The sequence below is a fragment of the Pseudochaenichthys georgianus genome, chromosome 21 (genome assembly GCF_902827115.2).
Source record: "Pseudochaenichthys georgianus chromosome 21, fPseGeo1.2, whole genome shotgun sequence".
Taxonomy (NCBI): domain Eukaryota; kingdom Metazoa; phylum Chordata; class Actinopteri; order Perciformes; family Channichthyidae; genus Pseudochaenichthys; species Pseudochaenichthys georgianus.
This window is the reverse complement of record NC_047523.1, coordinates 6188788-6205819: the sequence shown is the minus strand read 5'-3', so window position 1 is coordinate 6205819 and position 17032 is coordinate 6188788. Positions and strand designations below refer to the sequence as shown.

The 17032-nt window shown below is 39.5% G+C and overlaps 1 protein-coding gene across 2 annotated transcripts; it reads right to left on the bottom strand.

Moving 5' to 3' along the window:
* Positions 1 to 159: 159 nt before the first annotated feature.
* On the bottom strand, positions 160 to 16811 carry LOC117466585 (interferon alpha/beta receptor 2-like). 2 transcript variants are annotated; one of them, XM_034109916.1, is made up of 7 exons: positions 16668 to 16811; positions 15816 to 15948; positions 13301 to 13476; positions 12893 to 13026; positions 5734 to 5896; positions 2786 to 2904; positions 160 to 760 (listed from the first exon to the last, which is right to left on the bottom strand). In XM_034109916.1, the coding sequence occupies exons 1-7, from the start codon at positions 16729 to 16731 to the stop codon at positions 692 to 694; spliced, it is 858 nt and encodes a 285-aa protein (XP_033965807.1). In that variant the 5' UTR covers positions 16732 to 16811; the 3' UTR covers positions 160 to 691. The 2 variants fall into 2 exon arrangements, with proteins under 2 accessions (XP_033965807.1, XP_033965808.1); XM_034109917.1 differs by having other exon boundaries at positions 16689 to 16811.
* Positions 16812 to 17032: the final 221 nt, after the last annotated feature.

Here is a 17032-nt window from a genome sequence, read left to right as displayed (position 1 = left end):
GTTGTGATTGGACATGAAAGACTCAACATGAATATCACAGGATCTGGAAAGCCCCTTTAGACAAATGTGTTTTGTGATATTGGGCTATATGAATACAATAAGATTCGATTTCCCTTGTACACACAGGGATTTCAGCTATACTTAAAACAGGATCCAGTAGACATTCATAATTTCTTTAATGTAATCACAGTAATGGTTGATACAAAGCTACTTTTGAGAAAGATATAATAAGGAAGACAACAGGATTAATCAAAGCAAAGATACTACTTTACAGTAATACATGTGTATACTACAGGATTAATACTTAAAGTAATGCATAATAAACTATCTCTTGTGCCCTTTTTTACACAACTGGATCTCAGACGGAGTTCCATGCAACATGATCGTCCCTACACCAGATAGTTATTCTCTGAGTTATACAAGTGACATAACTTCATCCACCAGGAACATTAGAAATATTGGCATATAAACAGGATTATAACAATTTACAAAAATATCTCACGGTGATAGTAGAACATAGACTTTTTCTTTCTAAAAACCATTTAGCTAAATCCCATCAACCTAGACATGGTCTACGTCCTGTCCCTCCCCAACATGTCACCTTTACACATTAGATTTCACTGCCCTCTCCATGGATTTCCTCTCCCCATCAGAGGCGTTCCTCAGGAGCCTGTGTGCAGTAAGGAGGCAGTCAGCAGAGCCTTCTTTGAGGTTCAATGGGCACACCCCCGCCACACTGGCATGGCAGACGGATGTATGACTGGTGATAAGACAGACAGAGACAGTTACATGCTGCTCACAGTGCCAGAGTCTCAGGAGGGTTGTTCATGTGTCTGTTAATATGAGCCATCAGAGTTTGTATACAGGTGGGAGAAGTAATCAGATCTTGTACCTAATTAAAAGTAGAACTACAAAAGTTACAAGTAAAAGTACAAAAGTATTAGCATCAAAATGATAAGAAAAGTACTTTTGGTACTTCAAGAATATTTTGATGCCAGATCTGCAGATTGATTGATGATAATTATAATGTATATGATATGCTTTGATTATAATTATTGATCATTAAAGTGTTATCAAAGCTAGTAAAGGTGCAGCTAGTTTTAATTACATTACATTTAATTTAGCTGACGCTTTTATCCAAAGCGACTTACAATAAGTACATTCGACCAAGAAGATACAAACTTGAAGAAAACAGAATCATTCGGTTACATTCGGTTTCATAGAGCCAAACCATTTGAAGTGCTATTCAACAGGCTTTACAGTAGACAAGCCAGTCCTTTGTTAGTATATAAGTCCTTAGTTAGTATGTAAGTGCTTGGTTAGTATACAAGTGCTTTTTATTTTGTTTTGTTTTTTTATGTTTTGTTTTTCATTTTTCATTTGATTTCTCATTCAGATGAGTTTTCAGTCTGCGCCGGAAGGTGTGTAAGCTTTCTGCTGTCCTGATGTCAATGGGGAGCTCATTCCACCATTTAGGAGCCAGGATAGCAAACCCACGTGTTTTTGCTGATGGGAACTTGGGTCCCCCTCGCAGTGAGAGTGCAGTGAGCCGGTTGGCTGATGCAGAGCGGAGTGCACGTGTGGGGTGTAACTTTGTATACTGCAGGGTAGCTTGTGAATTTACTCCAGGTGTAACTAAAGTCTGATTTAAGAGTTGATTATATTTCACATCATTAATACAATTCTGCGAAGTAACTAAAGGTATTAAATAAATGTAGTGGAGTAAAAGTATACAATTAACCTCTGAATTGTAGTGGTGTAGAAGTATAACGTTGCAACAAATGGAAATACAAAATTACAAGTACCTCAACATGTATTTACTCAAGTTCAGTACTTTAGTAAAGCTACTAAATTACTTTACACCAATGGTTATTTGAACATAAAAAATACGTGATGAATATTGACAGTCATCTTATAAATCTGGATAGAGATCCCAACAATTAACCTAACAGTATTGTGATGGAAATTTCCTTTGGATATTGACTGGAAATGAAAAAGGAGATGCTAGAACACTGGAACTGATGTCTTGATGGAAGTTTCCATGAAAGGCTTGGCAAAAGCCCCTGGCTTTGCATATTAAACTGACTCTCAGCACATATCTGCCTGTAGTCCAAACATATCTAGACTCCAAAAACAGGTGGCACCTAAAGATTAAGATGGACGTCACAGCTATTATCTGCCTGGTGTGACCCAGCAGTGACGTACCTAAATGATTACTAACATGTCAAAATATGCAGAAAGTGTAATGGTTCAATAGATTTATGTATATTGTATTACATAGGAATTTGTAGCACTTACAATGGGAAAGCTGAAACTATCAGCTGTCCACATTGTTGTTCCTAGCGATGCTAGCTGCATGTCGCCAGGCATAGGCACCACTTTGGTCAACAGTGAAATATCTCAAGTATGAAGGAGGGCGAGAGGGTGGATACTCTGACTTTACCTCCAGCTCCACCAGAAATATTTCCATCAACCTCTGCTGTACTTTGTGGTTAGAGATAATGCTAGCATGCTAAACTAAGATAATTAACATTTACTTGCTAAACCCCAAATGTTAGCATTGTCATTGTTGTTGATAATATTATTTTGTTTGACATATCGATTCATTTCTTAATCAAATGCTTTATCTGAACATTAATAATCAAAGTTTGAGCTTCTTTGGGAATCAATTCATCATACAGATCTAGATAACTGAGGACAACACATAAAATACACTTGATAAACTTCTAGAACTTTTTTGAGTGAAAAATGTAAAGCCAAGATGAACATGGGATTGTTCTGTTACCAGAGTTGTAGATATGCATTTTCTCAGTACATTAAATCCCTGCAGACCGTAGAAGTGCAGCAGAATGAGCAGCAGCCCCAGAGCACAGACTGCAGCCAGCAGGCCGAGCATCACAACATCTGTGAACGGTAGAACAGCAACATGTATCACGCTCACACACTGAATATCTCTTCTAAATATTGTACACTTCTCGTTATATAAAATATACTTTATTGATCCAAATTTGGGATTTATTTTTTTATCACAAATCACATGACCTGTGGAAAGATTAGATTAGAAGCCTTCAAATTGCACAAACATTTAGCAAATTCAGCACATTCAGTTGAGAATCCTAGAGAACAGCCACAGATGTTGCACACATTAATAATAATAATAATAATAATACTAATAATAATAATAATAATACTAATTAATTATATATATAGTCAACATTTTTGTGTTTAAAATATGGAATGCACCCAGAAATATGTGTAAAATATGATTTTAAAATAATTTGTGCAAAATATACGCTTTTCCTAGTAACACTGTACGGCTGAAGTACTGTGCTGGGGCGATGGAGAAATCGCCCCACAGAGGCGGGTCTCTGTAGCAGGTTAGCCAATTGCTGATTCAAGATATGAATGTATGTCATAAAATATAGCCAATCAGCATCCTCAAAACTATTACCGGAGGGCGATTATTTTAGCGCCCCAAGTAAGCAGCTGCTACGCAGCTGGACGACGGCCACAAGATTGCGGTGAACACAATGAGGAGGTGGATAAAAACAGGGATTTTATCCAAAAATAATGACGTTTTGTGGGGCTTTTGAGTTGGCTTTCCGTGGGCATGACGAGACTGACCCTTCAGTCAACCCTGGCAGGGGATTGGTGGATTTTGTTGTCTCCCTGCACACTGTGCTGGAGGAGCACCTGAAGACCGCCACCGTTTTTAAAGGCCCGTCAAAGACGACGTACACTACATTGATTTTAAGAATAAGAATAATCATTATTCGTTTGTTACATCTTCAGCTTTTTGTATTACTGTTGATTATACCGTTGTTCTGCAATATATATATATACATATACACATCATATATATATATATATATATATACACATCATATATATATATATATATATATATACATACATATATGTATGCAATTATTGCTAATGCCATTGTTTTTAAGTTTGTGTACATAGTCCTCAGTCTCAAATGATTAAATTGTTTATGCAGGCATTAAAATGTAAGACTGGTAAATGAACACGGAAAACTCCAGTTTTTTTTGCATTAAGTCATACTGGGATGTTTGCTGAAATTGATTGCATGTGGCACAGCCCTACCTAGAAAAAAATTCCACCAGCCGCCATCTATCAAGATGTATTACACTTGATAGGCCTTCACTTTGTATTTTTAAATGCCGAATACAGACTGATTGTTCGCTGTCGTCTTTCTGATGTGTTCAGGTGCAACTTTTTGGCCAAGACGCAGTAATGAGAGGCAATACAGTCGGCTCTGTTGAAACTAGATCTTTGATGTTGGTTTGTTTGAGTGTCAGGGCCTATAAAGTGTTTATTTACAAAGTGTTTCACATTTACATCTCTGTGAGGAACCGTTAACACTCAAGTTCAGTTCCCCTTTCAGCCTTTTAACCAGTAGTAACACACACTGGAGAGGAACACTGGCATATTCAAACCATTCACTTCCCACTTTTAATAGATCTCATATCTGAGGATATAAAGTTCAGTTTCTGAAAGTTCTGCACAAGTATTTTTACTTCTTGTATTTTGCTACTACTTTTATAAAATTGTAATAATGTAAGATTTTGAATGTAGGACTTTCCAATCATACAAACCCTATACTCTTTGAGAGAAAATGTAAGCAGATACATTGTGTATCCCTAATTTCCTAGCGTTCCAAGAGTCAGAGGCCTGTGTCTGATGTTATTGTTCTGCAAAAAACTAGGGAGGTCCCTGGTTTCTCCCTCCAGATGGTTTATGTGTTGACGCTTTTACCAATTTGTGTCAGATCTGTTGATGAGATTGGATTATTTATTTTTTTGGAAGTGCACTCAAATATTTTTTGTTTTTTTACTTATTGTAAATGCACCAAAATGTTAGGGTTTACAAACAAATTAATTTGTGTGGAACCGGTTGACAAACTACAAACATGTTAAAGTAATTAGTAAAAAATAAATTGGATGAAAATATAATGTTCGCATTTTTTTAACTCAAATATATTATGTTACTACTACAAATAAGATGTAGAAGGGACTAGCATAACATCTGTTGCCTCTGAGTGTACTATTTAAGGTCAGTAATATTTGACAATTGTGTTCCTGTTAAACAAGTTCCTTAAGTAAGATGAACTTAATAATTGTTTTAATGTAATCTTTTAACTTAATACGTGGAACCTGTTGACAAATACATTTAATTAAAGATAAATGTTTCATATTTTTGAGTGTGTAACACAGTGAAGTGTTACTAATGTTACTAACATAACAGATGTGAGTACTTCCTGTCCGGCCTTTAGAGGTGTTACAATACGAGAGAAAGGGAGATGTCAATCAAGCAGTTTGTACACGCCCACAGCACCTGAGCAGAGGCCTCCTCAGGGACCAATAAGGGGCGGGAGGGACATCGGTGCTATAAATGAACATCATCACGGTTGTATGCATCATCGGTGAGCTAAAGGCGGCTAATGTTCTGCGTGATACACGTTTATTTAGTCGCTTGTTAGCAACAGCCGTTTTTTATGACAAGTAGAAGCTTCAGACATTCACCAGTGGAAAGTTTACTGACATATTTTATGTAGAACAAAACGTTAAAATCTCTTCACTTGTGTTAACCACAGACCTTATTTTAGGCATTCCAACCAAACACGTTAGTAACACGCTAACTCCTTTCTGGGTTTGAGGATTACCTGTGACGTTCTATTGTGTGTCTGTTTGAGAGAATGAGGCTACGTACATGAGCTCCTGGAGGGGGGACGACTGGTGAAGGCACAGTGAGGAGCACTGGAGACTGTGTTTTTGTTGAAGACGGACCAGATGGAGACGGTCACACAGTACTCCACACCTGGCTGCAGGTAGGTGATCACTGTCTCCTCTTTGTAAGGCAGGCTCAGATTGAACTGCACACACACACACACACACACACACACACACACACACACACACACACACACACACACACACACACACACACACACACACACACACACACACACACACACACACACACACACACACACACACACACACACACACACACACACACACACACACACACACACACACACACACACACACACACACACACACACACACACACACACACACACACACACACACACACACACACACACACACACACACACACACACACACACACAGGGTTAGAAATGGAACATCTTCACTTTTAAGTACTGTATGTTTTTTTTTTGGGTGCCTTTATTTGAGTGACAGCTATAAAAGGGGGAGTCAGAGCGATGGTCGCGTATTCAGACCTGGGTCCTTCACTTAGGGACCAAGTCCCAGTAGGTGGGCCGTCAGCATTACCAACTGAGATATACGACGGCCCACAGTATGTTTGTTTTATATAGTCTGGCCCCTATGCAACTTGCAGTTATTGTCAAGGATGTATATATCCAATATATCAGTTTTGAAGTAAACATAACAACAAAATAACCATATTCATGATTTTGTGGTAAGAATATGCTGCCACCATTTTGTATTCAAAGAAATGTATTCAATTGTGATTTGTACATTTTCTTCTGTTTATGTTCTTTTGTGGCCTATTTATTCTGTCAGTTGGAAGAGTTACTAAAAGAGAACTGTCTCTGTAGGTGGCGCTTTTTACTTCTTTTTCTATTCAGCTGTCACTGTTTCAATATTCAAAGATGTATTGCCTTAACATATACACCTACGGTGTGATTATGTAAGGTATGCAAAACTTAGATCGCAGTTTCCTCAACACTGTGATTTACAAGACATAAAACATATAAAAAATAACAATACAAATAAAATTGTACAAGCTCATCATACCTATACATTTCTGCGAAGTACAATTACAGACATGTGTCAGTGGATGTGGTAAAGCCTATATACAGTGCGTCACTTCCTGTGTCAAAGTATCTTTTTCCCAAGAAAGAGCTGCCACACACCAGATGTTAGTACAGGAAATGCAAAGAAGCAAAAACAGGTTGAATGAGTGATGAGTGAAAACAAATCTGTGATTCTACCGTATGGCCACTGGTTGTTTTTAGTCATATGCTTGATTAAATAAAATAAAAGGCATACTCAACATGTCTGCTGAATGTCATATATAAATTGCTTCACTAGTTGTTTTGACCTAAATAAAGACAAACATGAGCCGGTGTGAGGAAGACGTGGGTGACGCCACAAAGGATGAAAAACACGAGCCAGAGAAACGCCTGCACACTGTCTCACTCTTTATCCTGACGGCCTTTCATAGCACTCTGAGTTTCATATAATCTGAGCACGTGCAGCCTGAAATAAGAGGTGTAAACATGCATGGCACAGGAGCAAAATGATCCATAATCTCTGTTGATAGGTCTGCTGACAGATTACTTCTGGTCGTCCCTAAATCAAGGTTAAAGCAGCGAGGAGACAGAGCCTTTGCTGTTCCAACTCCAAAATGATGGAACGATAACTCCTCCAGGTTAGACTTGCTCCTCCAACTCTGCCTGCTTTTAAATCTCGTTTAAAAACCCACTTCTTTTCCCTGGCATTTACAGACCAGGTATGACACTTGTGCTTTTACATTTGGGTTCTTATCTTACTAGTGTTTTGTATTGTTTTTACGTCATGTAGCAACACGTTCTCACTCCCAACCCGTCACATGTTGACGGGCGGTCAGGGCCCCTCCCCGTCACTCTATTACGCACAGGGTACCCCTTGAGAGTCAGTTTTCAACGGGCAGGGCGTCCCGTTGACTTGCATAGAGCTCCCTGAACGTTAGTAATAGACGAGTTGGGATCGCGGCGAAATGCTCTCGGCAGATCCAGTCTCACAGCGTTTATCAACCGTTTTCTAACTCAATATCAAGCCACACTTATTGTTTTTACCTCTTTATTTTAATTGAATAATGTAGGACTTTTGTTGCCGTCAGTTATGGGGAGAGTCGGGGCTCAGAAAACTGAAATCTGTATTGTTTCATAGTTTTTTCCTTCTACTTTTGTATTCTTTTCTAAACCACACACTGTTATTTACTCAACAATAACACAATTATCCTTGTGTTTATTTATTTGTTTGATTAATAAACACAAGTTGGAGTCCGTCAGGACCGAGAGTCGGAGCAGCTCATTTGCTTTAGGAGAATTTTAAACCTGGAAGTAAGTATTATCTCCGCTTCGCTTGACAAACCCCGTGATAGTCCTCAAGCTCTGTGATTGGATGTTATAGTGTGTGACGAGGGTTACGCTGAGCTGCCATCCCCACCATACGTCATCTCACATAATTCAGAGCTGATTGGCTATAAGTACATGTGCCGCGAAAAGTGTGGTGTGTGAAGAGAGGAGACGAGAGACGCGTCCTAAAACCCGGAAGTAAGCTGCGCATGGCTTCCCTCAACAAAAAAGCAATGAGATTTCTCCATAGGATTTTAGAAAATAGCTCGAAATAAGATCTGTGGGAAACGTAGCTGTTAGATCTGCACATTTTGTTCAGCCGGATAATATCCACATGTCTACCCTACTTTTATAATTTTCGAATCATAAATCTATCGATTAGATTAGATTTATGATAGACTTTTGAAACTACAAGAAGATAAGGAGAACTTTTACAAAAAAGTAATAGAGATTTTTGTCCAGAAGGATAGGCAAATGGACTTCATCTTCAAGTCAAGGTAAGACTGCAATTTTATTGAAAATGGGATCTTACTAAGAGAGAACAATTCAATATTTAAATGATAAAATTACATTTTTTGGGTATCCTTTTGTTGAACTGTCTGTTTAAAATTAATCAAAGCATCAGACAAAAAAAGCTAATAATATTATATTTTGATTTAGGTCAAAATATAAGTCAGTGCCAGTGCCTCACCAGCCATGAACCTCACTGCACGTCACTGCAGAAGCTTATATATAGACATCTAAGTTTTTTGTGCCCCACCACTTTTGTACATATAAAAACGCCACTGCGAACAGCACTTTGAAATGGGATGGAACCACGGCAGACTGTCCAAAACTGGATTTGAATGGGTCCACCCCGTCATACCCTCCCCAGTACTACACATGCTGGCTATAGTGTGTTTCGCAACATGTTCTATGGCACATCTCTACTGGGAATTGTAGTTTTAAAAGACGTTTTCGTATTTCCCATAATAAGAAGTTGCCAGTATTAAACTGTGTACATCCCTGGAGGTTTAGGGGATAGGAAACACTCACATGTAAAACATATAATTAATAAATGGGGGAAAATTGCTTGTGCCCATAATGGGCAGCATTAATATATATATATATATATACCCACACGACAGCTAAGGTCAGAAGAGCTTTATTTAACAGCTGGTCTTATGTCTGTGACCCCTCCTGTTGTTAATTGATGAGCCTGACACATGCACTTGTCAAGGTTCAGAGGCACATTTAGCAAATATGGCAGTAGCCATCGATCATCTTAAGATAAGATATACTTTATTGATCCCAAGTTGGAAACATTTGCGTTACATCAGCATGTGTAACAGTTGTAAATATGCAGTGGTGTTTATTTGTAAATCATTTAGTATAACCACACATATTCTGTGTTTTATATTGAATAATTCTGTGTTCTTTATTTATTGAATGTTCAATACCTGACAAGGTCGGAGATGAACAACTTGGGTCGCAGGTTCCTCAACAGTGCATTACAAGACATCTATCAATATGTGTGTACCTCCACCATTAAACTGTCGTATTCTGCACATTTCTTATACTATCTACATACATCTTATAAGAGTATAATACATATGTATGATATCAGTTAAAATAAGTGCTTAAACATGCAGTAGTTAACATTGCAGGAAAGCAATATATTAGTACTTTGTCAGGCTTAATATTTATATCCCCAAGCTTTTTTCTTATTCAAAATAAGACCTTAACCTAAAGTATTCTTTAATGTTTAAATAAAGCCTTATTAGTTTGTTTGTCTGTGTCTCCTATTAATATCTAATAATAAAAATAATACATTTCAATAACGTGCTTTAACCACCAGGTGTCCATTTCTATCAGCTGTGCACCGTTATGGTGTAAATATACCAATATACCGATTGGATCAAATATAAAAGTCAGCCGAATTAGTGTTGACACTGCAAGGAGACTTATATTGTGAAGAGAAATTGAAGATTTTGTTTAATTGATATATTTATGATCCACGTCACATATTCAGTTTCGGCGGCAGTTGTTCCTGTTTGTCCAGAAGTCTTCTCATCAGGGCTCTATAAATAGCGAACTACGGCAGATATGTAATAGTTAATGCAGCCGAATCGTGTATTACAATGCCGTTATGTGATGACCTCCAAAGAGAAAAGCAAGCAAACTCGGAATAAAGTATTATTTTGAAAAAATGTTTTCGGATTTCACATCAACAGGAAGTCCGGTTAACTAAAATGTCCGTGCGGGAAAAAAAACATAGATCCGTGGGTTAATAATGTCAATCACCACTTCTAAAATGTTTTTAGAAAAACGGCTAAATCTAGTGTGACTATTACAAAATAAATAATTATTATATTAATATTGACAATAACAACCGACCGTCGGGGAGCGTTCTCATGGCGTCGATTATCAACGCTATGGGAGGTCTATGAAGGTCTATGGGACGCCCTGCCCGTTGAAAACTGACTCTCAAGGGGTACCCTGTCCGTAATAAAGTGGCGGGGAGGGGCCCTGACCGACCGTCAACATGTGACGGGTTGGGAGTGAGAGCGTGTTGCATGTAGAAGAGTTTTTCAGTCTGTGGCTTCTGATCTGGTTTCATTGTCTCGTGTCTTACATTTGTTTCATGTCCCGTCTGTTTTTTATGTACACTGAACAAAAATATAAACGCAACACTTTTGTTTTTGCTCCCCTTTTTCATGAGATGAACTCAAAGATCTAAAACATTTTCTATATACACAAAATAACAATTTCTCTCAAATATTGTTCACAAATCTGAAAAAATCATCTGGGTAGGGGTAGGGTTAGGGTTAGGGTTAGGGTAATGTTGTGAATCGAGTGGCCTGTGTTCGTCGTCCATAACATACGCCTGCCCATACCATAACCCCATCACCACCATGGGCCACTCGATTCACAACATTACCCTAACCCTAACCCTCACACCAGATACTGACTGGTTTTCGGACCCCCCCCAGACCCCCCCAATAAAGCAAAACTGCACGTTTCAGAGTGGCCTTTTATTATGGCCAGCCTAAGGCACACCTGTGCAATAATCATGCTGTCTAATCAGCATCTTGATATGCCACACCTGTGAGGTGGGATGGATTATCTCGGCAAAGGAGAAGTGCTCACTATCACACATTTTTTCAGATTTGTGAACAATATTTGAGAGAAATGGTTATTTTGTGTCTATAGAAAATGTTTTAGATCTTTGAGTTCATCTCATGAAAGATGGAAGCAAAAACAAAAGTGTTGCGTTTATATTTTTGTTCAGTGTATTTATGCTATGTTTTATACAGTTGATGATGTACACTATAGCACTTTGTTCAACTCTGTTGTTTTTAAATGTGCTCGAGAAATAAAGTGGATTGGATTGGATTCATATGCTAGCTTTTTTGCACTTTAGCTTTATTTGGGCCATCCTCCTAAAACAGGAGTCAGCAACCTTTACCATCAAACATCCATTTCCCCCCCTTTGCCACCAATTAAGGTTTGTCTGGAGCCGCAAAACATATTTCATAATACAGTTTATAAAGACAATCAAGAACATTTTTGAAAGTCTATATAGCATAAGAATTAGCAAATGCTGACTACTTGTTCTGAAAACATCTTTCAAGATTACTATTCATCAATCGTAAAAGTAAGCCAGCATTGTTGGCAGTAAAAGCATGGGAATCTTTACATATAGAAGAAAGGGAACAATTATTTGACTTTTCACCACTGTGTCCCTTGCACCATTGTCTTCTACTATTATATGTCTATTATTTCTCCTTGCACTATTTTTTTTTTTTTACTTTTGAATGCCCAATGCCCATTCTATGCTATATGAATTGTGCTATACAAGCATGTAGACCCAAAACAAAAAAACTAATCTGCCACCAAAGCCACGCTCGGGGGGCGAGAAGCAACATTCTATATCCTGTGTGACAGGAAACCAACTCTTAGTCTAGTGTGGGTCCTCTTCTACAATGTGTGAACAAGACATCTGAATGCTGCACGAGAACAACAAATCAGGGTACTGTTCCTCTACGTCATGGACCGCCCCTTTTTGATGATAACATTCCCTGTCATTTGACTGGTGGTTAGGCCTACTAAAGATTCTTAGGTTTTCGCTAATCACATCAAAAATGAAGAAAAGTGGGCTTTTTGAAATATCTACAACCAGCCCAAATAGCATGGTCAGTCAGACGATAACATAATGTCACCCATATTCCTCCCCACCTTTCAATTCAATTAAAATCCATAGTGTCAGGCAGCAGGCTAACACTTAACTGGGATTTATTTGGCTTTGTCAGTGGTTCATATATTTCAATGCAGCTTCTACAGTTACCACTTTTTTGTATTACAACTTTACTTTGATGAATGGCGTTAACATCATAGCATGTGATTAGCATAGCATAACATGTATTGACTGACTGCGTCTCATTTCCTATGCTTTTCGTCGAGGTCCTAAAGACACAGATCTTTCCTTTTACTTTAAATTCTTTGTTTTTAACTGAAAGTGGGAGGGGCAGTCATTTTGCTAGGCAGTGCTTTACATTTGGCATATAAACACCTTACATTTGGTATTAGGATCCAGAAGACCATATTTAGGCAAATGGGTGGAGCAGGGGAGAGATTAAAGACTGCTACACCTTTATATCGTTAGCATATGCTGCTTTATCGTCTTTCTACCAAATTGGGCTAAGACTTTAAACTAGCAATTGAGATAGTTCTTTGAGATTGATATGTTCAGACCCGGAGGCTACGTTCACCTCTTACCTGTACACCATCCCTGGTCCTTTGCACGTGGACTCTGTATGTTGGACTGATCTCCATTGCTATAGGAGCTCCGAGCCGCAGAAGCAAACAGTCCCCACAGCCGGACAGAGACACATCCGGAGGTCCCAGCACCGCTGCGGAGACATGAACCTCACTTACTGTCTGTCTACTGCTGGGAGAATCATGGCAGGTCAAATAATCATAAAGTAAAAATACTGAAGCAAAGATGTCCTGCATTCACATGTTGGACACTACATTTCCAATAAATAGAAAGCTTATGTGCACTTCATATCTTTATCTGGACCCATCAGGTTATCATATGTCTACCTTGCAGTCAGAACAACTCAGGACTTTTTGTTTGATTGTGTGTAACTTTAAATCTTCAGTATGAATGTGAGTGTGTCTCACTGTCTGTCAGAGGCAGGAACTTCTCCGACACGGTCCAGTTGGACGTCTGGCTGAATGTGAAGGCCTGGACTCGGGCTTGGTATTGTTCATAGCGGTCCTTGAAGGCTCGGGTTAGGTTACACTTCTGTCCGGCCGTCAGCTGTGCGCACGCTGCCAGCAGTCTCCACTGGCTCTTCCTCCAGAGGGAGAGAAAGATAGTGCAGCAGATAATAGATAATTTATATATTATATTCACAAAGTATATTAGATTTAATAGAATATATTGTATGTCTTTTAAACATGGAAATAAGATTATAGTTGGTGTTTGACAAACTCTGTGGTAAAATACTGTTTCACTTGGCTTGAAATGGCGGCCATCTTGGAAAATGGTCGACATTTTTAAAACTCAAGTGGCGAACGGGCTTCTTTTAAATGAGTGGCCCCAGAGGGGAAAGCTTTTTATAGCTATCTGCAGCACGAAGAGGGGGCCATCGTAAAACATGACTTTCAGCACAGTGTAATGAGTAATGAGTATTATACTTAGCACAGATAACAAACACCGCATGAGTCATCCTGATACATGGAACTCACACTTGTTATGTTATTGCTACAAGTACACAGTTACTGAAAAAGGAAAGTGCTTAGTCAAAGAGTTAGGAAGGTTCAAAAGAAACAAAAATGAAACTTTTATTTAATAGTAGAATGAAACTTAGTACAACTTCAATACTTATGTTCCTGAGGGAGATATTGTACTTTATACTCCACTACATTGTTCAAAACCTTTCTGTTTCAATCTTTGCGATACATTCAGCTGAAAGAGATCAGCTGGAGAAAGCATCGTCACAAAGCTGAGAACAGAAACTCAAGAAAGGTTTACTTTAAAAAATACAAAGGACAGCAACAAAGCTACCAACATGATTAGATCGAATATGATGCATTACTGTAGACTCAACTACCCATCTGTATATAAGGGCAAATGAGCACAACCTTAAACATCTACAGTGGTCGAAGGCAACACACAGTCGAGGAAATCATTATTTGATCCCTTGCCGATTTTGTAAGTTTACCAAGAAATGAACAGTCTATAATTGTAATGGTAGGTTTATTTGACTAATGAGAGACAACATATCAAAAAGAATGTCCAGAAATGTAGATCATATAAGAGATATAAATTAATTTGCATTTAATTGTGTGAAATAAGTATTTGATCCCCTTGCAACAAACAAGAATTCTGGCTCCCACAGACCGGTTACAGTCTTCCTTTAAGAAAGTACTCCTCATATCAACTTTGTTACCTGTATAAAAGACACCTGTCCACAGAATCAACCAATCAGATTCCAACCTCTCCACCATGGGCAAGACTAAAGAACTGTCTAAGGACCTCAGGGACTGTAGACCTCTACAAGGCTGGGATCGGCTACAAAACCATCAGAAAGCAGCTTGGTGAGAAGGAGACAGCTGTTGGTGCGATTATTCGGGAATGGAAGAAAAAGAAAATGAGCATCAGTCGCCCTCGGTATGGGGCTCCACACAAGATCTGGCCCCGTGGGGTATTGATGATCATGAGAAAGGTGAGGGATCAGCCCAGAACTACACAGGAGGAACTTGTTACTGATCTCAAGGCAGCAGGGACCACAGGCACCAAGAAAACTATTGGTATCACACTACACTATAATGGATCAAACCCTGCAGCGGCTGAAGGCCCCCCCCCTGCTCAAGAAGAACATGAAAGCCCGTCTGAAGTTTGACAACGAACATCTGATTGATTCAGAGAAGGCTTGGGAGAAGGCGACGTAGTCAGATGAGACCAACATCGAGATCTTTGGCATCAACTCGACACACCGTGTTTGGAGGAAGAGAGATGCTGACTATAACCCCAGAACACCATCCCCACCGTCAGCATGTAAACATTATGCTTCGGGGGTGTTTCTCCGCTAAGGGGACAGGAGGACTTCCTGCATCGAGGAGAGGATGTACGGGGCCATACCGTGACATCTTGGCCGATAGCCTCCTTCCCTCAGACACTGAAAATGGGTCATGGAGGGGTCTTCCAGCCGGACAATGACCCTGAACATACGGCCAAGGTAACAGGAGTGGCTAAAGAAGAAGCACATTGAGGTGATGGAGGGGCCTAGCCAGTCTCCGGACCATAATCCCATATACATCTGTGGAGGGAGCTGAAGCTTCCAGAGGCCAAGCACCAGCCTCAAAACCTTCAGGATTTGGAGAGGATCTTCAGAGAGGAGTGGACCAAAATCCTTCCTGAGATGTGCACAGACCTGGAGATCAACTACAAGAAGCGTCTGACCTCGGTGTGTCCAACAAGGGTTTCTCCACCAAGTACTAAGTGCATTCAGATTTGTACCTGAGTAAAAAAAATATATATTTCATAATACTTCATAATTTGAAGTACCTAATTTTCTACTTAAGTACTGTATTTAAGTAAATGTACTTAGTTACATTACACCACTGGTGTTGAGTATATTGTTGCCGAGTCTGTCTCACTGTCTCGTTATGTTGCCCAGCGACTGAATACCTGAGGCGGAGGACCTGGACAGTGAAGCGGGCGTCTGGGGGGGTCCCGGGGCCCGGCAGGAAGCTGAGAGTGTGCTCCATGTTGAGGGAGGAGATGGAGACTTTGGAAGGCGCGGGGAGACACACGCACACCACTGCAGGAGGACAGGAAATCAACCCGGATTTAAAGGGACACTTTGAACCAAACAGGGCTGAATCTACATTCTGCACACACAAGTTGACACAACACAAACATTTCCTGTTCAAAATATACTTAAAGTACCAAAAGTAAAAGTACTCATTATGCAGAATAATATATATGATGTGTTTTATAATGATTGATCATGAAAGTGTTCTCAAAGCTGGTAAAGGTGCAGCTAGTCTGAAGTACTTTGTAGACTGCAGGGTAGCTGGTGAAGGTGCAGCTAGTCTGAAGTACTTTGTAGACTGCAGGGTAGCTGGTGGATTTACTCCAGGTGGAACTAAAGTCTGATTTAACACTTGATTAGATTTCACATCATTCATCCACATCTGTGAAGTAACTAAAGGTATTAAATACAAAATATAAAATATAAATGTAGTGGAGCAAAAGTACACCATTTACCTCTGAATTGGAGTGGGGTAGAAGAACAAAGCAGCAAAACATTGAAATACTCAAGACCAAGAATCTCAAAAATGTACTTGAGTAAATGTACTTAGTTACTTCACACCACTACACATATGTTTAACAGAATGTCATGCGTTCATTGATCCTGCCAGCATACATACACACATAGGTCAGTCCAAAGGTGTACAAATAAAGACAGGCAGCTGATTTAAAAACAAAAACACACACACACATGAACCTGATTTATAACCCCATATTCCTCCCCACCTTTCATCCAGGGAGCATTACCAAGGTGTAGCAGCAGAACCAGAAGCATCATCCACAGCTTCATCGTGCTCCATGGACGTGGTATGGCTCGCAGGTAAAGGCATATAAGGCTGCTTAGGGTTAGAGAGACAACATATAGAGGGATGGGAGGGAGGGGGGTATGCGTGGGGGTTGGGAAACATACACGGTTATCATGAGAACAGTTGAGTTTCTATTTCCCCAGAAGTCCCTCCCTGTGAGTTCTCTTCTAACCATGCAGTGAGTGTGAGCGCTCTGTCTCACACCGGAGTCAGAACCTGCCGTCTGATCCGGAGTTACTTTGAACGGTCTTTAGTTGTGTCCGCTTTTTGATCTTTCTCCTGAAG

Excerpts from the sequence above, each read along its gene's own strand:
- LOC117466585 (XM_034109916.1), bottom strand. The coding sequence starts at position 16,731 with ATGAAGCTGTGGATGATGCTTCTGGTTCTGCTGCTACACCTTGGTAAT. Across the intron at positions 15,949-16,667 it reads TAATGCTCCCTGGATGAAAG|TGGTGTGCGTGTGTCTCCCC; the intron begins GTGGGGAGGAAT and ends GTCCTCCTGCAG. Across the intron at positions 2,905-5,733 it reads TCCCCCCTCCAGGAGCTCAT|ATGTTGTGATGCTCGGCCTG; the intron begins GTACGTAGCCTC and ends TACCGTTCACAG.